At 46.4% G+C, this 26,028-nt stretch overlaps 1 protein-coding gene across 2 annotated transcripts in view; it reads right to left on the bottom strand.

Annotated features, from left to right (window-relative positions):
* The window catches only part of sik3 (SIK family kinase 3), a 42,625-nt gene that overhangs the window by 8,679 nt on the left and 7,918 nt on the right, over positions 1-26,028 (bottom strand). The window contains exons 2-16 of one of the 2 annotated variants that reach the window (XM_030380564.1): positions 18,913-19,029; positions 15,819-15,882; positions 15,370-15,531; positions 14,509-14,633; positions 13,542-13,665; positions 12,750-12,868; positions 12,508-12,618; positions 11,579-11,713; positions 11,100-11,177; positions 10,461-10,570; positions 9,534-9,690; positions 8,985-9,134; positions 8,679-8,752; positions 7,247-7,381; positions 5,509-5,650 (exon numbers count right to left, since the gene is read on the bottom strand). In XM_030380564.1, the coding sequence (XP_030236424.1) occupies positions 5,509-5,650; positions 7,247-7,381; positions 8,679-8,752; positions 8,985-9,134; positions 9,534-9,690; positions 10,461-10,570; positions 11,100-11,177; positions 11,579-11,713; positions 12,508-12,618; positions 12,750-12,868; positions 13,542-13,665; positions 14,509-14,633; positions 15,370-15,531; positions 15,819-15,882; positions 18,913-19,029 (1,803 nt within the window). The remainder of the gene's footprint in view (positions 1-5,508; positions 5,651-7,246; positions 7,382-8,678; positions 8,753-8,984; positions 9,135-9,533; positions 9,691-10,460; positions 10,571-11,099; positions 11,178-11,578; positions 11,714-12,507; positions 12,619-12,749; positions 12,869-13,541; positions 13,666-14,508; positions 14,634-15,369; positions 15,532-15,818; positions 15,883-18,912; positions 19,030-26,028) is intronic. The other variant, XM_030380565.1, reaches the window with a different exon arrangement.

Below are 26,028 nucleotides of genomic sequence, written 5' to 3'. Positions count from 1 at the left end.
TGCTCAGTTTCGAAACAAACATAATACTATAATACTACTTATTTTACATAATATAATTTGCATATTTCTAATGCAATACAAGTTGGGTTTCATTCTGTACATTCTTTACAGACATATCCCGGTACAGTACGTTTCCATATAATTTCCCGGTACAAGCTGGCACACCGTACCGGTAATACTGGAACCTGCCCTGCCCCAGGAAGATGACTCTCTGGGTTTAGAGACATGTATGAGGAGATAGTCTCAAAATATCCCTTCGCCTTACTTCTACTTTAAGAGTCTAAAACTCATATCCCATTTTGAACCCCAAAACATACAATGAGTGTGTGTTATTGTTGTCAGGGTTATTTTGGGAAAGAAAATGCATCACCATTACTAATCAGATTACAAATTGTTTATGCCTTTTTATTTTTATTTTTTTCAATTTGATGATTAATGGTTTAAATAATGGCAAATTCCCATCAACAGGCTCAACATTACCAGTGCCTAAAGTGTCTTGAGGATGAGTTTGTTCTCATGCACAAAGCCACACACAACACATTTGAAGCAATTCTATAAATGCACACACAATATGTTAATAAACCATTAACCCTCCTTCATAATAAACAGTACAAAGGGGATTTTACAAGGAAAATGGCACTGAAGTTGAACCAGGGGTTGACATCATAGTTGTGTAACAATGCTAGCTACAAAATGCAGCTTTTCCACTGAACAAAGTAGTGCGGCACATGCGTTCCGCAACGATCAATGGTTTCTTGGACCGCTCGACCGGCCTCATGCAGCTCGATTTGCGAGCTGAGCACAGGCAGGGCGACACAGCTGTTTAGTTGATAGAGAAAAAAAGCACAAAAGCGTGGGCACTGGTTCCACTACTCAGAGCTGTGGAAAAGCGCTCATCTCTATGGGGCCTAGAAACAGTCAGGAATAGTGAACTACGGTTCAGAGATAACCACTAATTGAGAGAATCTTACCACCAAGCCTGACACACAAAATACTTGCAGATCACAGTAGGCTGTGCGTTTCACCAGAAGCCAGAAGTCTCCCTGGAATGGGGGCCAGGAACGCCGTCCTGCCCAGTAGTGCAGGTGGAAGGTACAAGCCCTGGGCCTTCGGTATGCTGAATCCTCGATGTCCATGAGTTGCCTTTGTCCACAAGCTGGCCCTTGCCAACTTCCGATAAGTTTAGTAGTGGCAGGTTTCCTCGCTTCTGTGTGCAATCTGCACACAGCAGCCTAGCAGAAGAGAGATCTAACTCTCTTACATGAGGCACGCAGGCCCCCCAGACCCCTGAGACGGTTCCCAGGTCACACATGTTTCTCAGTCAACTTGGCAGTGTTGTCATTGGGGAACTTGATAAATATTCATCTAAAATACACAAGAAGTGAGACCTACTGTATTTTAGTGGGTCTTGATCCACACGTTGCAGCGTGCTTAGGATCATAGTGTTTCCTGCCCTATGCCACCGGCCACTCAATAGAAACGTTGGACACAGGTTCATTGATTCCTATGCCGTTTCCGAGCTCCGTAGTTAAAGATGGAAAAGAAGTGTCACACGTTTAGATCTCAGCTCTCGGCTTTTTGTTTAGGTTATTCCACATGTGTCCGTGGTCATCCTTTGTGATGGATTCCTGGGCCCAGGTCGTCTGTGAGCCTCATCACAGACGGACTTCAATTCCTAATTGGATCCTGGTTGCGGACTGTCGAGATGTGCACCTGGTCATCGTTTGCCTTTATGTGACAACAATTTTAGTCAAGACAACTTGCAATGGATACACATTCTTAATCAGCATTCCAACCCCCTCTGTTTCAGTTCAGTTTTCTTTATTTCAGTTCTCATCAGTGAGGCCTGCAGTGAGAACCAGATGACAGCAGTACAGAAAATAGAGGTCTTTCATGCGTTTCAACATATTGGAACTGAAAACACATGCATGCTCTTTTCCAGACGCTAAACCTCAATAAACCTTTCACTTTGATTCCAACGTGATTGGCACAGACTAGTGAATGTTCCCTGCATTATAGATGTGTCAAGGTCAGGTGACACTCAGACCGTGCGTGACGCTCTACGGGAAAATGCGTCACCTCATGACATCGCCCTGGCGGTCGGACTGACGCGACCAACACACTGCTCTGACCACGTAATAGCAGACCCTGGAGTACCTCGCTCTACGTCATTGACCAGGGATGACCCAAAGCAATTATCCTCAGCTTAACGCTCCTGTCGTTTGCTGCGTGTCTTGCTCCGATTGAAACCTGGATTGGAAGTCTAGGCACACTAAGCTCTAAGCAGGGTATTTCACTAGTGAAAGCATGGTGCCTTTACACAGCTGGCACGCAGTCATCTGACCGATAGAGAGGACACTGTGTGACAGCACACCCGTGCCAATTAGGGCTGGGACGACGCGTCGACGTAATCGTTGACGTCGACGCGAAAAATGTGCGTTGATTAAAAAAAAATAAAAAAGATGGGTGGCGCCGGAGCGTAGTTGCAACGCGAGCGGCTCCTCAGACTTTCATAAGTGCAAGGCGCCACGCACTCGTTCCTCTAAGTATGGGAATTCTTTAATGTGAAAGGAAACGATTCCGTGATATGTCGTCTTTGCAAAATGGAGATGACTTTCCATTCTAGCACCACGGCAATTCACCAGCACCTGAAGAGGCGCCACTCGATAGCAGCTGCAGATGACCGAGCACCGTAGAATTCTAAGAATGCATTACTTTGCACTTTTATTTTGGAATTTAAAGGCAATAAACATGTAATGAAATGTTAAGGAATTCATATTTTTTTCATTCAGATATGTAAATCAACATGTATAAATTGCTATTAGTCAATTAATGAGGAGATAATCGAATCGAAATCGAATCGGACTGAAAAAATGAATCGTTAGATGAATCGATGCATCGAAAAAATAATCGCTAGATTAATCGTTTAAAAAATAATCGTTTATCCCAGCCCTAGTGCCAATAGGAGTGGTCTGGCGCAACATAGGGCCTTGACTGTTGCTTCTAATTGACCCATTGATATTCACTGTTAATAAACGGCTCCATCGCTTTTGTTCTCTTTTTGTTCTCTCACGAACCGACAGCCACCACCAGAAGACTGGCTTTTCAAATGAGGAATCAGAACAGTGTGGAGGCTCGAAGCCCCCCGGCGTAGGGGTGAGGGCATTCAGAATGCAGGCGTGTGCTGAAACAGGTCTTTAATCACGCCGTGCCTCTCAGACGCTTCCAACACAATTAGTCAATTCTGTTGGATTCCCCATGTCGGGAGCGTTGGGGGTCGACATTTAACCACCAGCCTAATTTCTGTCCAATTCAAACCGGTTACAGAGCCACCGTGTCTGCTCAAAGAGTTGCGAAGAATTCATGTGTTGAGGGGTTACAGAATGGATGGTTTCAACCGCCCAAAGCAACGAGATATTTATATGACTAGTCAAATTAATTTAACAATGGAAGTCGAGGTAAAATCCTATTTACAGGCTGCCAGACCAAAATAACTTGGTTTTTCAGCATGTAGACAAATGTCTGTACTTTTCTTGGGGAAAGAAGGCCAAAACATGCTACATGTACAAACTGAAGCAATGCAGTTTGTTTTGCTGTTTGGGGCACAAGAAAATATCAACTAGGGCCTGACCGATATTGATTTTTGAGTGCCGATAACGATTATTTTCAGAGAAAAATTACGATTACGATTTAATCGGCCGATTAAAAACAAAACAAAAAAAAACATAAAACATAGTTTTTGATACCTTAAATATACTTTAAACACTTTTGACGAATATGTGAATTGAATGCAGAACCTTTGAGTGTTTTAGAATACATTTACAGTCGAAAATGAGTGTAATGTAAAATGTAAAATAAATAACTAACTCCCAATGTGCTGCGCTCGTGAGCAGTGACTAACACGTGCGTGCTGAGCAGTATGGTCTCACCGTTAGAGTCTACAGTATAACAAATTAACATGGCCTTGGCACAAAACAGGCACAACATGCTCAAAACAGGCACAACATGCTCAAACAACGCGTCTTGTGTACATTGGTGAGGTGAGCGCGCAGATGCCTGAGCGAGCGTGCTTTCATGTTGTACGGTAAAATTCAATCTCCTCTTTTTTACTCCAGCTAAAGTTGTTAGTTAGCCAGGCGAGTAGGAGCGCAATCTGCAGGATACTAAGCGCAATAACATTTATAAAAAAAATAAATAAAAATAAAATAAAATAAAAAAAACGGTTGTAATCGGCGTCTTTTTGGCAGATGTTGATTATTTTCAAAAAGGCTATAATCGGCCGATTAAATCGGCAGGCGATGAATCGGTCGGGCCCTAATATCAACTTCAACCAATCAACCATTGCTCCACCAATGTTGCAAGGGTGGTGCACCTTGTACTATGGAAAGCCCAGAAGCTGGAATCACCACTGGCACATCGGCAGTAAACTGTTCAGTGGACATTGGAAAACTGTACATATCCTTCCAGTCTGGTAAGGCCCAGCAGTGGAAAAGACCTACAGACCTAGAGGAAACATATATGTCTCGTTTACAGGGAGGCTACAGGTCTGGCAAAGATGAGGTCACGATACATTTTAAAATGTAGTTGACCACAGTTCATGATGTGACCACATATAGAGACGTTCACTGGCAAAAATGCAGTTTCGCTGCCATTCCTTGCTCTTTCCAACACAGTTGGCTGGCTCCATCACTAAAGCTTTCTCTGAAAATTGAGATCATGACCTCGGATTGGCAAAGAAAACCCAAGCAGAATAAGACGGCAGATTGACTGATTGGTCGTTGATACAGGAGCTCAGACGTGGCCTCTGCTGACCCTGCTCACTAGTCTCACTGCTGTCTGAACAAACACGCAGCCGCCACGCCAACCCAGAGCTTAGAGCAGAACCAACGCGAACAAAGCCATGATGACATTCAATCAGGTCTGATCTCCGTCAATCGCAGACCACATCTCATCATGCAAATACAAGAAACATTGCTGATCTTTAGGTGTTGAGCCGCTGAAATCTAAGACTAGGACCCACGTTTAAATTGGCCTCTGTCTCTTCGTTAAAGCAAATATATAGCCTAGTCCACAGACTAGTAGTAGGGCAACTTTGGGCTACACCTCAAGAATTATTTGCAATCCAATTATGAATACACAAATCTTGAGTGACCGACTTTCCCAGCTCCTTCATCCAGGCCGATCAGCCTGTGTTAACGTAAATGGTCAGTCAACAGTTCAGTTAAACCACTCATCAGTCTGGCTCCTCTCTGTCAAACCAAAGCACCAGCCATCCGTTTTCCACAATATCACATGCCTCTACATTTTGTGGCAAAAAAAAAAAAGTCACATCTTCTTTCACATCCGACACGTTTGACTTAGTTTACACTTTCTTGGTGTCATTTGGCATCGTTCTTTACACGGTACGGCACAACTGTGGACATTGGCGCAGCCACCAGCTCTGGCCCCTGGAGGTCCTCAGGGATCCCAAGTCTATGTCTCTGGAACGGGCCTAGTGTCAGAACCGACCTGCTTGAGTTGGCGGATGAGGCTGCTGTTCTCCAGGTGGGCCTTGAAGGCCTGGATGGTGGCGGCGCCGTCCGAGAAGCGCCTGACGGGGGAGAAGCGTTCCATGGGGAGGTGCAGCGTGTTGCAGTCCTTGTAGCTGGACCTAGGGGGGAGAGGGGCAGGGGTACAGACATATGCATCCACACACACCAAACACCCACCACACGGCGGACCACACACACACACACACACACACACACACACACACACACACAGGTAGGTGTCCACGTTGACAGATGTGTTCAGCCATACACGAACACAGAGGACAGACAAAACACAGAAGAAAAACATTACTTTAGAGCAGCCCTACCCAACCGGTCCACCAGGTGAATATCAATGAGTCCGTATCCCAGACTTAAACAACACGGGCCTTTCTCATCCGCTTCCCGTTGGATGTCATGAGAGCCCAGAAACAGCTATATTTCCTGGGCCGTGTTTCTCACACTCACCAGGGAAACGCAAGACAATCCGACTATTTGTGTCTAAAATATTTTAAGAATATTGTCTTATCTCTTTACTCTTGACACAATTCCATATCTACGGACCCATTGCAGATCATAAGATCATAACTGCCTGCTCTATTGAATATCATACCGCTCCACGGCTCCAAAGAGAAACAACACAACAGTACTTTGCAGTTCAGTGAGCATCCTGGTCGATAAATCAAGTGTGTGACAATGACTCTTAATGAATCCTGTGCTGGAATAGAAACATCAGATTCACTGCATGCGATTATGTAGCCAAGAGACTCAAATCCCCTCGCTTTCCCTTTTTAACCATCGTCGCTGTCGTGCATAATGTCAGCATAATAACAAATGAACCCAATTGGATCGGAGAGATGACACACAATGCTTTAAATATCACAGATATGCAAACCCACAATATTGACTTTGACTCATGTGGGGACTTTCCGAACTAAACCCACCGCCGTCGGTGGCAGCCACTTTCTCTCCGGTGTATTTTGCATCTACAAAATGAAGGTGATTTTCCTAACTGTCCTTCAGCTAGGCTGGAATGTCGACCAGACAAAGGGCCGGTGATGTATAGCAGGAACTCGAAGCCCTGGGATGAAACCATGTCGTCACAACTCAACCACGCCCCAACAAAAGCTTTGTTTAAACACTAAGAACCAACAAAAGCACCTACTGCGTCTGTTGGCAAAGCCCTGTGTGGAAAATACTTACCATCAACAAAAGGGTAATGAGTAGCGAGTGCCCATCATTGTGGAACACAACAATACATTGGAAAAGGTCTCGTTGACACGGCTTGGACACAGGAAAACCGGTCAGGGCAGAGCTCAGCGTGGCTACGGCTGCACAGACGGAGGGATTTAGGACGCTGCAGGAATAGCCGGGACCTAGCATTGTGCTTCAAAAAGAGAGCTGATCCGATGGGTAGGGGGGTGTCCCTGAAGCTAAAGCCTGATGAGGGAAGGGAGCGATGTCCCACACCTCCTTTCGTTACACAAACTCGAACACAATCCCCCGTGTAGTTTATGTGTGCGTGCCCCCCCGGCAGATGACCAGACGTCGGCTGTGTGTTCTGTATAAAGTCGTGTCCGTGGGTGAGTGTTGTGTGTGTTTGCGTGGTTATGTGTGAACATCCTAAAGCGGGCGTCTAGTGAACCTGTGGAGTGTGTGGGGTGTCCCTGCCCCCAGAGGAGCCGGTGTGCGAGTACAGCTGGCCATAGTCCCCTCACCGGGTGTGTATGTCGGAGGCCCAGACCACCCTCTGGCGGGGGCCCATGGGCCGCTGGGGCTCGGCCGAGGGCTCCCCGTGCGCCGTGCTCATGAGCGCGTGCGTCGTGTGCCGCTTGGAGCGGTTCGCCAGGTACCTGGGCCGCAGGGAGGGAGGAGGAGGGCGGGGTTTGGAGACAGGAAGCAGCGCTGGTCAGCTCTCTGTCCTCATTGGCTGACAAGAGTCGGGGAAAACAGGAAATGCCCCCCCCCCCCCTATTCCAATTTTGCCAATGGTGTCATTATAGTTAATACAGTGTTTTGCCAATCAGGTAATATGAGAATCACACAAATGGAGAGGTTTGTTATGGGTGAAGACCCCCAGCCCCGCCCCCCCCCCCCCACCCCCACCCAAAACGCCCACCTAGAAACCAGATGTAGAGTGTGTGAGTATTTAAATCGAGTTGTTGTTGAATGGATTGTTTGTGCAAGCTTAAGGGTTAGCAAAGCCACGCGAGAAAGGAAGTGAACGCGCACAGGCCGCAACTCGGCACCGTTTGGTTTGATAGAGGATCAAAAAGGTCTTCAGCCAGAATCGGAGAGAAAGGACGACTAGAATTATCTGCGGATTCAGATTGGGATTGTAAAAGAAGAAAATAAAAGAAGAAAAAAAGATAAGGTGAAAGAAGCCAGTAGAGGTAGAAGAAAGGGAGAGGGGGGAGGGTGAGCGCCCAAGAAAAAAATGCTGGCCTCCCCCAGCAAAAAAAGGTAGCAGCGCTGCGGCTTATAGCCGCCTACACCCAGCAACGTGGGCCCCCGGCGAGCTGAAGTGAGGTGCTGTCTCAAGAGGACCACCTGGGAATGCCCTGACCTCAACCTGCCGCTCCAACCCTGTTGGCTGCTGTAGCGCCCTGAGCCTAAGCCTGGACAAACACTACACAATGAGAAATGTTGGCCTGGTCCCTGGAGTCCCGACGGCTCCCCGGTATGTTGTGTTGTTTAACAGCGTGTGCCTGAGAACCATGATATCCAAAACAAACTGACAGATGAAATGTGTTCACAGTTTAACAGGTACGGATTGAAGAGTAACTATAGACTACACATCTCTTCTGATCTGCTGCTGTGTACAAGTTGAAATAATTAGTGCACTGTCAAACATGATAGAAATTAATTACTTCATAACTCAAATGTGTCTGCTTCCGTTTTAGATCAAACCAACCCAACTCATTCTCAATCTAAACTTCTTTGTAATCTGTGATATCGGAAGTTCTGGGCGTTCCTAAGTGTCCAGCTTTGACCACACTCAAAAGAATGCCCCTTCACCACCCAGAAGCAGAAGCCACGCCCCGTCACCAACCAAACACAGATGTCACGCCCCTTCACCCAAAACACAGAAGCCACACCCCTTCACGCAACACAGAAGCCATGCCCCACTGGCCGGTTGCCGCCGGTTACCTTTGCACTGCGTCCTGGTCTGGCTCTCCGTCCGAACCCTCCTCATCCACAGGGGCTACGGCGGGGATGGGGTGCTGAGTCCACGAGCAAGGGGTGGAGAAGGGAGGGAGAGGTTTAGATTCAACCCCACTGATTCAGGGGCAGGAGAGAACTCCTGACGACGAGCGTCACATCGTCCTCACTCGTTAAAGCCTTGGAGTTCAGTTGCAATGCATGTTTGTATTCCTGAGTGTATGCATGTCCAGACGACGCGTTCATATTTAGTAAAATAAGTGTAACATTTTAGGGTTAGTGGAGAGCACTCACCGGGCTGGTGACGAGCGGCGAGGGGCCCCGGGGCCTCTTGAGGAGCTGTGCGTGGAGCTGGATGTTGGCCCCTCCGTCGGAGGCCCTCCGGCCCAGCGGCCCCATGCCGTTGAGCAGCTGCAGCGTGGGGGGCTGCAGCAGTGACTGCTCCTGGGGGTTCAGGACGGAGGTGGGAGCGGAGGTGAGGACGTCATACACTCAGAGGAAAGGTCTGAACACCTCCAGGTGACCAGGGTCTCGGCCCGCATGTCTACGTTTATGACCTCTGAGAACTATTTTTGTGATCGATGTTGAAACCTAGATGGTCATAATGTCTAAAAAAAGTGTAGTCTTTAAAACATACCAAATATTGTATCTCTCTGAAGTTCGCACACACACAAACGGTTAAACACATTTACACATCCACACACACACACGATTCCACATCCACACACACAAACTATTAAACACACACACACACACACACACACACACACACACACACACACACACACACACACACACACACACACACACACACACACACACACACACACACACAGCGTTTACCTTGTACTCCAGCTGCTGCGTGGGCTGCAGGCTCTGTGTGGGCATGAGGGCGTGCATGTGGCCCGTATTGGGGGTCAGTGAGGGGAAGGGCGGCTGGGGAACCACCCCTCGGGGGAAGCCTGGCGGCAGCTTCTGGAGCTCATCCTGCATTTCCGCCCTGAGACAGGAGGCCATAGAGGAGGTTAACACTGGGGGGGAGGAAGCAGCAGCAGCAGCCATGGAACCATGAGGGGCAACATTTGCCTCAGGAGGTAGAGCGGGAGGTGGGGCTGGGCGATATGGCCTAAAAATAAAATCTCTGATTTCTTCAAACCAAACCCGATTATCGATATTAATCTATTTTTTTTTCTATAAGTGAAAAAATGTAAAAAGATCGTGATTAACAAAAAAAACAACAATGATTAACAAAAGTTAAATAAATAACACACATGTCCTACTCTGCTGCCTGCCTCAGTTTAAGATGTTGTAATAAATTTGATGTGCTGCTGCTTTTGGTTGCCATAGACTTTGAGCAAATTCTACACACTCACTATTTTCAGTGCATGCTGCCATGTTGATATTTAACCTTAAAAAAATGAAGGAAAAAAAATGCAATTCTTCTTTTTATCTCATAATCGATTTTCTTTTAAAAAAAAATATCCTAAACCATTCATTCGAATTACGATAAAAAATCAATTAATCGCCCAGCCCTAGCGGGAGGGCTGATAACCGGAAGGTTGCTAGTCCGTTCCCTCGCTGTGTCGAGGTGTCCCTGAGCCTCAACCGGACTGCTCCCGACGAGCTGGCTTCATGGTTGAATCCGCCGTCAGTGTGTGAATGTGCGCAGGAATTGGTGAATGTGAGGCAATATTGTAAAGCGCTCCGAGTGGCCACCATTATGTGCCCGCCCTGAACGTGCGTGTGCGCGCGCATAAGTGTGTGTGTTACCTGGGGTCTGGCACGCCCACTGTGTGCCGTCTCATGGACAGATAGCGCGCCATGGCCTCAGGGGACGGCTCCTCTCCCTCGTCGCTGTCCAGCGCCATGCTGCCGTCCGTCTGAAACATACACAATTCAAACACTGGAGCTTCTGACGGGGGCGATGGGTACGAGAGTGCGGACACATCCGAGTGGGAGTCGGGTTGTTGCCCAAATGTCAATTCTGCTGACGCTGCTATGTGTTGGAGTCAGTGTCCCGGTGTGCTAGTACGACTCCGTCCGCAATGCAGAGAGAGCTCATGCATGTCGTCACTTCATAACACATGTGAGTCAGCTCTGAAGTGTTGTGTGTGAGAGTGTGTGTGCGTGCGTGCAAGATTGTACACACACACACACACACACACACACACACACACACACACTACACAACAGTAGTAAACTAACACTGCCAGACCAGATGGCGCGCTACTGGGAGCTTGTGTGTAACGCTCATCTACAATATGGTCTCTGGGATTGCAGTCGCCATGGCAACTGACTGACGGCAACAGCAGCGAAGGCTGCTGGCGCTCTGTGAGGGCTGCCTGCTAGCGGGCGTCCGAATGACGACCGGCTCGAAGGTGTCCCCTACAGCACCGCGGACGGACTCACCTCCACGATCTGGTTCTCCGGGTTGATAAGCTGCACATGGGGCACCGTCATGCTGACTGGATTACCCTGCTGATCCGTCTGCAGGGCAAGCAGGACACACACACACACACACACACACACACACACACACACACTTAGGATGGCAAAGATGAAGTGGCAAACAGTCTCCTCAAAGCGATGGCTGGTGGCTCACTGGAATACACCCCCCACACCCAGGATCCTTTATACTGTAGTTTTACAAACGCAAATCCACACAGAGACAACCTTAATAGGACGCATTTAGTTGGCTGTATTCTTAATCACAATGTTTATAAAATACCATTCCAATGTCACTATTGTGGTGGTGAGATATCTAAACCCAAGTCCCCCATCGTTTTCTCATCAACTGTATGCATACCCCTATGCAAGCCTACAGTACTTTGCTTGATACAAAACAACACAAACACGTCTCCAGACCTCCATGGCAGCGAGGCGCCTACCTGCACGCCGCCGAGGGGGTAGCCGATGGGACGGGGCGTGGTCGGGGTCACCCGGAGGGTCTTGTTCTTCTTGAGTCGGTCGGCCAGCAGGCTGTAGATGGCGCTGTAGTGATCGTACGCATCCGTTTGCAGGGACTAGAGAGAGAGGACAGGGCACGCGTTAAAGAGACCATATCATGCTTTTTTAGGGTTAATAATTTCATTTGGGGGTACTACTAGAATAGTGTGACATGCATATATGTTAGAGATACCCCTTATTATACACACACTGTCCATTTCTGCAAAAGCAATTTAAGTGTCTTTAAAAACGTTGCTTCTCAGGAGGACCCCCTCCCGAGTAGCCCACTCTGCCGTGATTGGTCAGCGTGCTCACTCGCGATTGGTTGAGAAGTTGTAAACATGATGAATCTCCAACAACAGCTTGGTATGCCGCAATAGCAGCAACCTCCATAGTGGAGAAAGACCACGGAAGAAGGTTCGGTGGCAGGCCACTCCTCAGACACTCAGCGTTTATTGACACACTTCTGGTGGATATTTCTCTTTGGGAGTCCACAAATAAAGAGATTTTGCCCTCGATGGGTCATTGCTAAGGAAAGGCCACAGGGGCTTGCCATGTTCAAAAACCAGCTTTGCTTTTCCTCTGGTTCAACAGGGTAATAACAACTGGAGGCTCATCCGTCTGCAAACTGTGATCACAAACACAGAAGCACAACCTCAGTGCCGTCCGTGAAGCATAATGGGACGGTTTGTTCTGACTTTTAATGTCTGTTTCTGTGCAAAAATCGATTTGCCACGCAAAGTAACTGCATTTAAAACACACGGCATGCAACATGCCGTGTGTCTTAAATGTAAGTCGAATAAGGAAACCAAAGCGGACAGGACGTTCTTGCCAGCGTCCTTTGAGACGCGTGTATGTTTTCCCCACCCACCTGCAGGGTGCGCTCTCGGTCCAGCCCCATCTCAGACATCTCGATCAGCACCTGCTCGTTGATCAGCTCCGTCTCCCTCTCCGTCTTCACCTGCTCGCACTCCGCTATGAGCTGGGGCGGGACGGGGGTGGGGGCACAGGGAATGATTTAGACGGGACAAGGTGAAGAGTCCAGAATGCCCCTGTCTGGTTGTGTGGGGGAGGGTACGGAAGACACACACACACACACACACACACACCCACCCTGTCAAACTCGGGGTCGGGGTCTCCCTGCCTCATCCACTTGTTCTTGTTGATCTGCTCCATGGACAGGCGCCGGCTGGGCTCCAGCACCAGCATGTGTCTGATCAGGTACTCACAGTCTGGCACAAACAACACATGCACGCATGTTGGAGACTTGACAGGCACAATTTTCAAGTTCAACATTTTATTTTGATGATGTTGCGAAACGCATGGCCAAGTTAGATTTATCTTAAGACACAGATATAGGCCGTTCTGTAATAGTTGGTATTGGTACTTTGTAACAGTGAATATACCTTTTGGCTGGCATCTTATTAGCGTCTAATAAAAGCAGTAGCATGATGCATTCTGTGCTGAATCCCAAATTGAACTTGAATAAACTGTGACTAAAGGTGCTTGCACTATTCCCAGGCAAATACCAACACCCAACTTCAGAATGTTGGCCTAAGCCAACAAAGATTAGACACGTTGAACAACAACCTTCACCGACCGTGAGCAAACACCTTTAGACAATAGCTCGATAACCATAGAGGTCATTGCTACGGAACCCAAGTTAAAATTAGCCAAGCGTCTAAACACGAACTTCCACTAACATTTAAAATTGTGTAATCGTGTTAGAATGTCTTCAATTGCTTTTTTTCCAATTGTATGAACCCCCTTTTTAATACTCTGGTCCTGAAGAGGAGCCTGACTGAAGCCCACCTGTGGACATGGAGAAGGGGATGGTACCCACCTGTGGACATGAAGAAGGGGATGGTACCCACCTGTGGACATGAAGAAGGGGATGTTACCCACCTGTGGACATGAAGAAGGGGATGCGGAACTTGCCGCTGAGCACGCGGGCCCTCAGGTTCTGCAGGGTGCTGCCGTCGAAGGGCAGCGCGCCGCAGACCAGAACGTACAGCACCACTCCCAGGCTCTGGGACACAGACACACAAGGAAACGTCAAGCCAAGCATCCCAAAGCCAACCCCAGCCAACTCCCATACTTCCATTCCAATTGTCCTACCGAGGCTTAGCACACACTTGTTAAATGTAGGGCTGTAACGATACACCAACTCACGATTCGGTTTGTATCACGATTTTTGACCCACGGTTCAATACATCCCACGATCTTTTTAAATTGAAAAAAGCATTTTATTTAAACAACACTTGTATAACAATTAACTTAATGTAACATTTAATAACAAATAATTTGGAACACTGAACAGATTTGAACAGAAAGAATACTATTAAAGTATAGCTAAATTAATAAATAAATAACGAAAGATTGCAGTTGGAGGCGAGTGAGTGGACGAGCGAGGAGAGCGAGCGGTAGCGTGTGTGTCTAGTAAAGAAGCGACGATTCCGGTAGAATAAAGTACCCAACTTGTCAATAATCGGTGGCCGCTTCATTCCGACCTATAAGCTGACCAACTGCCGGTCAAATCACACAAAACAGTAGAGACGGGGAACACACAGGCAAAGTTGCCATCTTTTGGGGCTGCATGTGGCTCAGGAGGTAGAGCGGGTTGGCTGGCAACAGGAGAGTTGCTAGTTCGATCCCCGGCTCCTCCTAGCGGAGTGTCGAGGTGTCCCTGAGCAAGACCCTCCCGACGAGCTGGCGGTCGCCTTGCATAGTGGGACACCGCCGTCAGTGTGTGAATGCTTGCATGAATTGGTGAATGTTGAGCAATACGGTAAAGCGCTTTGAGTGGCCACTGGTTAGAAAAGCGCTGTCTAAATGCCGTCCATTAGCATTTATCTGCAGAACGTCAACACACCCAGATGTCCACTTTGGGCCCGTCGTACTCCTTGCCCTCGAAGAGTTCTGGAGCAGCATAGGGGGGGCTGCCACACCAGGTCTTCAGCAGCTGGCCGCGAGAGAACAGGTTACTGAATCCAAAGTCTGAGAGGGAGAGAGAGAGAAGCATCTATTAGGCACAGTAGAACACAAATGTTCAAATAAATTTAGATTTGTATCTTGAATGTATTTTTCGGCGGCTTCCCCTTTTAAAGGGGACTTCAAGTTGCAAAACCAGGGTGAACGTTTCCATAACAAACAAAAGAGTGTTGAAAGGTAGGGCTGGCAACGCTTCAAATTGTATTTAATTTTATTTATTTATTTGATCAGGTTAAGTCTATTTATGCCCATTGTAGGCATACATCTATGCATCGTCACCAACAATCAGGCTGTTAGTCATTGTGCAGCGGGTTTGATCCAGAGCATGATAAAGCGATTTTTAAATGGGAGAATCTAAATTGAGTAAACAATGTAAACTTGCACATCATTTAAAAATGTTAAAATGGTTGGAAACAAATAAAGTCAAGAGTTAGTGCCTGATTAAAAGTAGCCCAATAGAGAAGGAAAAACCGGCTAATCTGGTAACACTGCCTGAACGTCCTCCAAAAGTAGCCAAATCCGGCTGAAAAAAACCACCCAATCTGGCAACACTGCTGAACGTCCTCACGCTGCACCGCCAACGCCAAGTTAAGCATGCATCTTAAGAAACATAGATATGCCGCATTCGACACGCACAACTGTCCTGTCCTAAGCTGGCTTCAAGGACCCTAGAATGTTCCAGGGAGGGATCTGGGATTGGGTTCACGCACACGCACACGCACACACACACACACACACACACCTGCTATCTTGATGTCAAGGTTGTGGTCCAGCAGGAGGTTCTCGGCCTTCAGGTCTCGGTGGACGATATTGCGGCAGTGGCAGAAGTGCACCGCCGCAACGATCTGCTTGAACTTCTTCCTGGCGTCCTTCTCCGCCATGCGTCCGTGGGCCACCAGGTGGTCTACAGCGAAAAAAAAAAAAAAAAAAACCTTGCCAGATTCAACCACACTGGTGTGCCATGCTTGAGACACATTAGTGACATGGACATTGAATACTTTTCCAAGTTACACCAAAGGTGTACTTTTTACTTTTCTGCATCCTGACAGAGCTATTTGGAAATATTAGATCATGGCGCTGGGGAGGGTGGGGCATGGTAACGGAGTGAAACTATGACATGATTTGGGGGGAGCCCTGATGTGGACAATTATGAAGAAAAAAAATACACAAAGGGATAAAGTGTTGCCTTACCGAAGATCTCCCCTCCACTGGCGTACTCTGTGACTAGGTAGATCATTCTCTCTGTCTCCATCACCTACGGCCAGAGAGACGATAAGAAAAATAGAATTGCCGTGGCACAGTCCAAAAGGTGCTTTAAAAGATATCGGGAGGATTTGCCAAATTACCGCCACCCATTGGCAATCCCAGGGTACTATCAACGCTTGCTGCATGCTAAGCAAGAATCTGTCTGGGAGCGCCTATGCTACCAAAACAAGGGCATGCACAGGGGGCCTGTGTTTCTCGAAGGTACATAATGATATGCCAGCAACTACAGGGATAATGGTGTTAATCCCAATTCAAATATCGTTATGTTTTTGTGGTCTGAAGCAATGAAAATCTCCAACTTAAAAGATACAAAACGAATAAGCCATATAACTGGAAAAATTATGTAATTCAATAGTATTATGCAAAGCCATTATTTTATATTTACATTAATACTAAACACATTCAAATCTGCCACGTTGATGTTTTTTTAAATACATTTCCGATATTTAAGATACATTATGCAGCATCAATAACTGACTGCCCAGCGCTCTGAGTCAGAGCAGTGCGGTCGAGCAGAACACAATACGCAGAGTGCCGTACATGGATGGAAATCCCAGTACTCCTATTGCCGTTCAGCTAAACGAGTGCCCCTGACTGCAACGCAACTTTGACTGAAGAACAGGGGTGGGAATCACAGGGTACTTTACGATACGATACGCAATACAGATGATATCGCGACACAGCGATTCTGCAATAATATATACTGTATATTGTTAGACATTCGTATAACGATACATCACGATATGTCTAACGATGAATACAAAATGACTGAAAAAGTTAACTGTGGATTTCAGTCTTTATTCATGGTCATCGATGGTTATTTAATTTCCGGGATAACATGATGGTGTGTGAGCAGTTGTATCGTTACTGTTAAAGTCTGGATACCAACTTTTAGTGATATCACAGGTAAACTACCGTAAATACTAACGTTTCCAAATCATGGATGTCTGAAAGAATGCACCCCCACATGATCCCCTTCGTGTGCGAATTGCTATTCGCTACAGCATTTTACCGACTGCGCAGCGGTTGATGTTGATGCCCGTGTCCGAGAGAGTGTTAAGCTTCTCGGACACTTACAGTATAACGGAAGGATGTATGTGTATGTCTGTGTGTCTGTGGATGAAGATGAGCTCCTGGCCAATGGTTTACATCGCTAATTGGCCTCACTCCTCCCTCTTTTTGTATTCCTAGGCAGCTCTGAGCACTGTTCATTTTCTGTGTCCTGCAGCACTGTTCAACTCTGTGTACATAAGATCAGCCTTGTTTTGAAAGAGATGGATACCAACAGAGATGTGAAGTTCACGTTTCGGGAGTCATAGGGTGTAATCACCCCTCATATATGTCCCTGCCCAGAAACACGGCTCTGGTGTTTGTTTAATGTTTGTTTGCCGATGACGTCATGCTTATTTTTAAAGTCTCAGAGAGGGAGGGGGGGGGGACGACTAAAGTTTGTCAGGGGGGCGCAAGTAATGAAGCAAGGCATGAACCATTATTTTTTTTCGATAAAACTGGTTTGTATTTTTCTCTGGTAGAAAAGTTTGAAAGAATGATTATTGACAATTAATGTAATTGCATTGTATTCGGGTTACAGTAAGAACCAAAACATACCCTGTCAAGTCATTGATCCACCGATATCGTAATAATCATCGTATCGGCTGATATAAAAAAAGTATATTGTAATATAGATTTTGTACATTTCGTCCAGCCATAGTTTCATAGCAACTTCAATAGTCCCAGTGAACAATCAAAGTCCCAATCAAACATTTTACACAGAAGTGGCTTGGATATACAGTGGTTGGTGTTTGTTGTTTGGATGGGCATGAAACATCGCAGGGCTATCAAGCAAGGCCAAATAACCAGCAGGGATCCAGGCTAAATTATGCTTTATATTGACAAATATTTTAAACAGTAAATAGTAGGTGCATTTTTCAGAGAGACTATTGACACGCCTGAGCTAAACAGAAAAGGCTTGTCCTAACGGGGTCCCCATCGTGGTCCAAGGCCTCCCCATGTCCAGCCTCGTGCTCAGCAGTAAAGCCAGGGTTTCAGACAGAGGGCTCCTGTTACACTGGACGTGTGTCGCAACGGCTCCCACCTCACCTCAGGTCCCCTCCGCTCGGCGGGGAGGTCAGCGAGGAGCCAACTCCAAAGTGAGAGCATGCATTGTGCATTGACTCACACACTATCCTCATACAAACGCATTGTAGAGACATTAATCAGGCCGTTCTATTTGGGTTCAGTTTTATCAAAAAACATTTGACAAAACAAGACACAAGTTAAATAGGTGTTCCGGAGTATGAACACCGACTGAAGAAACCTTCTTATTCATGTAACATCCCAAACAGGGGAGAGTACAGTGGTCCAGGGACAATACAGAGTTTCCACATATCAGATGAGTGATCCCCCCCTGACACACCTTGGGCGGAAACAGCTTTGAACCGGGAATAAGGAGCATAAGTGGCTTATGAACTGGTGTGGACCTGACGTTTACCGGTATGTCACACAGGGAAGCTTATGAACTAAGGTCCTGAGATTGACAAGCTGTTTGCCTTTAGACCGCGTCACGCAGACCTGATTCAATTTGTTAATGGGTTATTGGGGTAAACCTTAAACTGAGATCATAGCTTTTTCCTACGTAGTTACATTTTTATGAAACTATTCCACCACTTATTGTGCCGTTTACGGATACAAATTGCTTACTGCTCCTTTGAGAAATTACCTCATTTGAGAATGAGCTGTGATTAATGACGTGAAGAGGTTCATTTAACAGTAAACACTGTACACGGCCAGCAGCAAAAGAGGCCAAGGTCTTTCCACCTTTTGAACTTATTGTCCATACCACACAGCCGCTCAAACCAGCCTTACAGGCAGAACACAAACAACCAGCCCAGGAACAAAATGCCTCAACAAAAAGTCTCAGGCAACACAGGTGTACCCGGGCCGTACCCCATCCCGGACCACCGGGCTCAGGGGCACGGAGGGAGAGCACTGTGGGTGTGCGTGCACTGGGGGTACAAACCTGGTAGAGGCGAATGATGTGGGGATGCCTCAACATCTTCATGATCTGCACCTCCCTGAAAATCTTCTTGAGGTTCTCATCGTCCAGCTGAGTCTTATCCACTATCTTTATAGCCACCTGCAGGCAGAGACAGAGGGAGAGACAGAGTGAGAAAGAGAGATGTTGAGAGACGGAGTGACATGCGGGAAGGAAACAGAGGGATGAAAAATACACAAGAGCAAAACAATGGTGGATGTGAAAAAGGGTAGAAAGAGATAAGGGGAAAGGAAGACAAAAAGAATAACACACATCAGGGCCTTGTCATACACCACACGACTGAATTTCGCACACAGATTGAGCGTCAAGCATCTGAACGTTCAAATCGACAAACATCCATTCACAATGATGAACACTGTCTTGTTTCTACGGTCAGAGAGCGAGTACTAAAAGCGACGTGTTGATTTGCTGAACGGCATCCCATCATTTTTCGTCCTTGGCTGACCATGCGGCCCGAACGCCCTCACCCCCCGGTGACCCTTACGTAACTCTGCGGGAGCCCGGACAACAGGGCCGGAGTGGCGGACGTGGATGATGTGTGACAGGACGCCTCTGCTCGGCCACTTAGCGAGCCGCTGACGTCGTTATTGACTCAATCAAGTGACGCTAATGGTCTGCTCTGGCAGGGCGCCGAGTAAGACCGCCGGCAAGGGTATGAGAGGGAGGAACCCGGGAGACGCAGTCATGGGACAGTGCCTCGCTCAACACACACACATACACACAGTTGTCCTACTGTTTGTGTGCGTGTGTGTTGAACTCATGCGCGCACGCACACACACACACACACACACACACACACACACACACACACACACACACACACACACACACACACACACACACACACACACACACACACACACACACACACACACACACACACACACACGGGACGAGGTCAAGGGAGGGTGGATGTGGCTTCCTGTTGCAGACAGGAAGTGAAAAGTGAAGGGGAACAGGGAAGATTGGGCCACAGAGGCCGGGACCGCCACACATACCTGGCTTAGCAATGGTGTGCTCTTTGCATATGTTTTTTACCTCTACTGGCTTATAAGGGGGAGTGTGTGGATACAGTCTGCATAGATGTGTGCATGAGTTGGTTGCCAGCTTGTTTAGTACAGACAACAATGAACGCACACATATTTGTTCCCATCATTCATACCTGTATTTTAAGCTCCTGAAATCTATTTCCGGTACTGGCACTTATCGGGGAGTGATTTGTTATTATTTCTCAATCACTGCCCTTTGTTGGGTTACATCTGTTAAACTCGGCAGGTATCAGGGGACAACACACAAACACACACACACACACACACATTAAGGAACTCTACTCTTGAGTCTTGCTTCTAAACACACAACTTCAAATCAGGGACATTTATAGGAAATGGCAGAGGCACCGAGGCCTGGCGTGTGCAAAACTACATAACAGAGTGGCATTGAGTCTCCATTTGTTCTTTTAAGAAGAGGTTCCACACTATTCCCTTTCAAAAATGTGCACACATACACACATAATAGTGTACATTGTTGAATTAAATAAAAGCTATATGACGATGCCATAATGTAAAAAGCAAACAGACTACACTACATGGTGGGAAAGTGGTGATGCGCTCCGGTCTCCTCGCTGGGTTAGAGGAGCGTCATTGGTCAGGACCCACAGGAGGCCCACATGAAAGGAGCATTGAGCCTGCTTCCTGATTGGGTTCCTGGTAAACAAACATTGGTTTGTTTCGACAGATACTTATCCATATGGCACAATGGGGAGCGATGGGCATCATGGTTAGGTGAGGGAGTCGATCAGCGGTGACGAGGACACGTGGCGCCGGACAGCAGTTGCAGAAAAATCTCTACTACGATTTACTTTTTCATACGAGTCGATAAATAGATTATTACAATATCAGTCAAAAAATGTCATGAAGGGGGATTTTGGGGTTCTTACTGTAGGCCAAATACTATAGAATACAATAGTATTACATAGAATTATTCTTTCAAATCTTTACTTAAAAAAACAGCGAACTGGTTGGTCCCAAAGAGCCCCGTCCATACAACGCCATGAAGGCCGATGTAATACACCGATACCGATATCAGAATAACGACTTTGAACAGGCTCGAAGTGGAACTTATCAGTATCAACTTATGCCAGTGGCCGCCCAGGGGTCGGCTCTTTGTCGTTTGCTATGCAACAGTATATATGGCACAACTGTCCTGTCCTAAGCTGGCTTCAATGACCCTAAAATGTTCCAGGGAGGGATCTGGGTTGGGCACACACACACACACACACACACACACACACACACACACACACACACACACACACACACACACACACACACACACACACACACACACAGACACACACACACACACACACACACACACACACACACACCTCTTCCGATCACAAGATGGTAACCGCAGCAATGAACCATGGCCGATCAGATGATGGTTTCCCACAGTGGACGGGAGGCAGCGCTACGCCCGTCATTCCAGCTATGACCTAAAGGTGCATATTAATATACCCTGTGTCCGTTGACGATTATTGGAAGATATTTCTCTGAAAGAATTTCTCCCTCTTTAGGGGCAAGTGAAAAGCAAACGGTGAGAGGGTAATTGACTCATTAATTAAAACCAGGCCTGCTCTGAGCCTAAGTCAAAGTGGGGTCTGAGGTGAGCGTCTTGGCCACCCTGATTAGCCCAGTGACATGGAGGAGAGCGGCCTACCGGGAGCCTATTAGGGGCTTAAAGGCCAGGGTTAGGGCCGTCCACATGCAAAAATGCTATGGGCTGCCAGATCCACTGGCTTCAACAGGAAACGCTCCCTTCTCTCCCTGCAGGGTAACACCCCAAGTGGACTGTCAGCCTTAGGCCTTAAGCCCAGGCCAACATGATATCATCTTAACGCCGCCTCCTATCACGTTGTCCATAGTGATGGAGAGCACTGACACGTGACTTACCTTTTTAAGCACTATTACATTGAACGCAATGGTTTGTTGCCATGTTTTCACACGCCAATATAATTATAATAAATCATTGGGTTGAATGGGGGACACATACAACACAATTTCTGTTTTGCGAAAAAAGCATTAATTTTACTCGCATCAAGATCGATTTTTTACGGCTCTAGCCAGCGAATAGATCTGTTAAACCAATCAAATGCACATCTTTGACAACGTCACATGGACACTGTACAAGATCTAGGACAGGTCGGAGGTCACAGCCTATAGACGTTCCTCAAAACTGTGTTACTGCATCCATAGTGAAATACTACATAGACCAATAACTATCTCTATCGGTTGTATGTATTGATCATCCATAGTGGTAACCCACCATCATAGACCTATAATTATCCGTTATGTGCTGATCATTCATCTCGATAGCAGTCGGCGTGAGAAGGGGATGTTTAATTTCACCTCGCTGAGGGATTATAGGTGCTTTTTGATGACGGTGTGAAGTCACATTGCAAGAGTTTAATTTTGGAATCCAAACTCTCTACGAAACCTTATTTGTTATTGAGCAGGGAAACAACTTCTAAGGTTGACAGAGGCATTTTGATTTCACTTGCGGGTAGGCAAGGCGATTTAAATTCGTATTATGGAACATTAAAAAAATTAAATAACTGGAAATGTGTATATTTTTGTGGAGTGAAATAATATTATTGTTATTCTGTTCAATCGGATATCAATTAATTGTATTTATTTAGTTGTTTTTGAAAAAAAAGAATTCTGATTATTTGTAAGACTTCTAAAGTTCTTTTTTTATTAATTACTTATGTACAACAATATGACGTAGTCATACTTTTTACAACTCCCGTTAGCTCTCAACACTGACTTAAAGGTTGGATATGGAATTCTCTTTTTTGCCCATTTTTGCAAAATGAAATCCTCATCATAACCCACTTACAGCCACTGAGTTAGTAGTACTGACATGAAAATTAAACAAGTCAATCATCTGTGGAACGGGCGGGGCTCGAAAAACTCCAGCCAAGGATTTCCAGAACAAACGAGTGGCATTTGACAGTAAATACGTCAAACAAACGGTCGTACTGCACTCCCCCTCCCCAGCTCCCCGCGCGTGACCCCTTCGTGCACGTACTCAAAGCTTGTGACTCAGAGCAAGCTTCTGTTTGTCGTTATCCTGCGGTAGCTACTGGAGCTAGCTAACTAGCTAATGGCTCGCTCTCGTGCATCTGTGTTCGCTCGTGCATGATTGTGCGTCCATGTACTTGGAATGGGTGGAGTCAGAGTCAGCGTTGAAGGAGAGTGGGTAGGACCATTTGAGTTGTGTATTTTCAAAATCTGCTGGCGTTACGCAAATCCCATATCCAACCTTTAATGAAGTAGTGCACTATGGTATCGGTGTAAGCCTCTATACAGTCACAATTCCGTCTGCAATTCTGTTATCTCAGAAACCATAGGACCCAGCCTTTGCTGTCAGTCTGTCACTGCCCCACACCAAACACACATCAAGACACCGGGCCCAAAGGCTTTTCTGGGGGGAACCCTGAGCCATGGTTCTCATTTGCTCCCTTGGCTTATAGGAAGTCACCAAGCAAACCGCCCGTCTGGTCATTGAAGAGCCCCGACCAGCTGAGCCAAGTGGAATTTCCGCAGCGCCATTCACACGATGCTAGGTTTGACACTTGACAATCAAGTGTTTGTCACAGTGGCGTGCATACTGGGAGAGGCACGGAAATATTCAACTCTTGAATAAAGAATGTAGATGGCTTAAAGTTTGGCATTTTTACGTCGAAAAAAACCTGCTGGCAATTAAAACAGATGCCATTCTTGTTAAATTGGGAATTTGCCAGGGGTACCAGGGCCTTGCAGACAAATGTACCGACCGTTGCTGGACATAGTACTCCAAGAGCTTGAGCCGGGGAACTTAATTTAGCACAGTGAGCAATTGAAGAAGCCAGAAAATGAAATATGAACTAATGAATGAGTAGACTCAATGAGGACCGGAGGAAGGCATCGTGAGCATAGGCAGAACGCTCTCCAAGAGAATCATTCTGTGGAGCGGAAACATATACAGTAGATGACAGATACATTTTTAGAATGAAGGATCCAAATGACCATAATAATATTAAATAATATGACACACAAGAGCTGACTTTAACCTCTTTCTATAAAAATCCAAAATGGCGTCCAAGCAAACTTTACAGGCCTTTTCAAAAGGCAGTGCTGGGGTGTGCTAGGTCTGCGTCAGACACTAAGTCTTTAAGGCATCACAGGGCATCATCCAAAAGATAAGGCGCAGGGCAGCACAAGCAGAGCGATTGTGCGACGCCATGTGTACCGTACATACGCCTAAATGTAAAACAAGACACATACAGGAGCGCACATGAATACCCAACCACCAGCGTGAGTCAGCATGCCGCTGGACCCATTTTCTGTTTGTGCGCGTTGTGTTGATGACTCAGGAATGAGTGTGTGAGTGAGAGTGCGTGTGTGTGTGTGTCTTCGCGGCTTCCCTCCATGAGGACAGTGGTTTTGTAGCGTCCCCTGTGGAGCAGTCTCCTGCTGCAGTGGAATCAATGCTGGAAAGCATTTATAACACCAACACCTCCTCAAAAAAGTAACCCAATTCAATCCGCTATTGAAAGAATCATATCAATATCAACCAAGACTCAACATTCTCAGCTTCACAGGCAATTTCCAAAAAACGTGGGAGATGGTAAACATGCACTTCTCCAAATGTCCCCACCCTATGGCCTCAGCATTTCATCTTTACCAAATCCATTCATGCAAATAAAGGCGTTGAGTGTTACATGTGGTGTGGTAATCGAACAATTAAGAACGAAAGATGATTTGCAGTCCACGTTTTTTGATAGCAAAGAATCCTGAATCTGATTTCATTGCTAAAACAATTTTTTTACAAAAAAAGCTGGATACATATCTGTTCAGTGTTTCCCATACATAGACCAATGTGTGGCGCCACAAATTGACTTTTATTTTATTTGCAAAAACACATTGTTCCGTTCATTCAACTCTGCATAGCACTCTTTCACCCCGTCATTCTCGCTCGCACACGCACAGAGACAAGTGTGCATACATGCCGATGGTGCGCGGGTACACTACCACTTTTTGGATCAACCCGCGTTATCACTGATACATGCACACGCACTGACAGCGGATTCGCCCGCTCCTCCTCTCAATGCGCATACAAAGGAAAACCCGAAGCAGCAGGATATTTGGCACAGTGAAGACGGTCAGCGACTTCTGGAGTTTACCAATGTTTAGTACGATATACTGTGTTCAAACACACCTGCCCAAAATTATTGTTGACTCAGAAAAGATAATGTTAGTCTTATGAACTCAACCTTATTGATATCGAACATCCCGCACCCTAAATCAGCATAGACCACGTTAGTAACGCAGCAAAAGATTTGATTAAATGCGGCTACAGTTTAGATAGATTACGGTATTAGACTGGGTACCCCCAGGCGGTTTTGCCGGCGATTTGAAATTGCTCTGCAGCAGGAGTTGGAGAGGAGAAATACCTTTCTTTCTGTTTCCGATCCCCTTTTACTGGAGCCAGTCACCAATCACCTTTCCCCCCATGCGCGCTAATGGCTGGTTTAACAATGACGACAGGGAAGCGATAGCTGCAATCGTTGGTCTGATAGTTTGAAGGACTATTATTATTTTTATTATTAGGGGTCCAAGCCAACAGGTTGGATCCCTATTGTTTTTATTTTTATATTGTTAAATGATCAATCGCGAAATCCCCCCCCCCCTCGTCTCACTCCGCTAAAATTGTACACAATTATTTTTATATTGTTCAATATTGTATTTTGGTTAGGCTGCAGTCTATGGCAGGGTACTTTGCAATTCGCCGATATTGTCAAGAAATTGACCCAACGATGGCTCTATTAGCAGGTTTACACGGCTAGACAGACGAGACCTTCAGATCGCTGTCATTCAGAGCGTGATTATCTGTTGAATAGCCAATATCTTTCTTTAAAAAATACTTTCAAACTCCTATTGAGATGTGTGATTCTTTAAATACACAGCAGTACAGTAAGTACAGTAAATACACTGTGATGTCGGGGCTTCCCTGGCGGGCGGGCGTTATTGTAAAACC

This window comes from Gadus morhua, chromosome 16 (assembly GCF_902167405.1).
Source record: "Gadus morhua chromosome 16, gadMor3.0, whole genome shotgun sequence".
Taxonomy (NCBI): Eukaryota; Metazoa; Chordata; class Actinopteri; order Gadiformes; family Gadidae; genus Gadus; species Gadus morhua.
The sequence above is the reverse complement of the archived record's forward strand: the minus strand, read 5'-3'. Positions and strand labels throughout refer to the sequence as shown.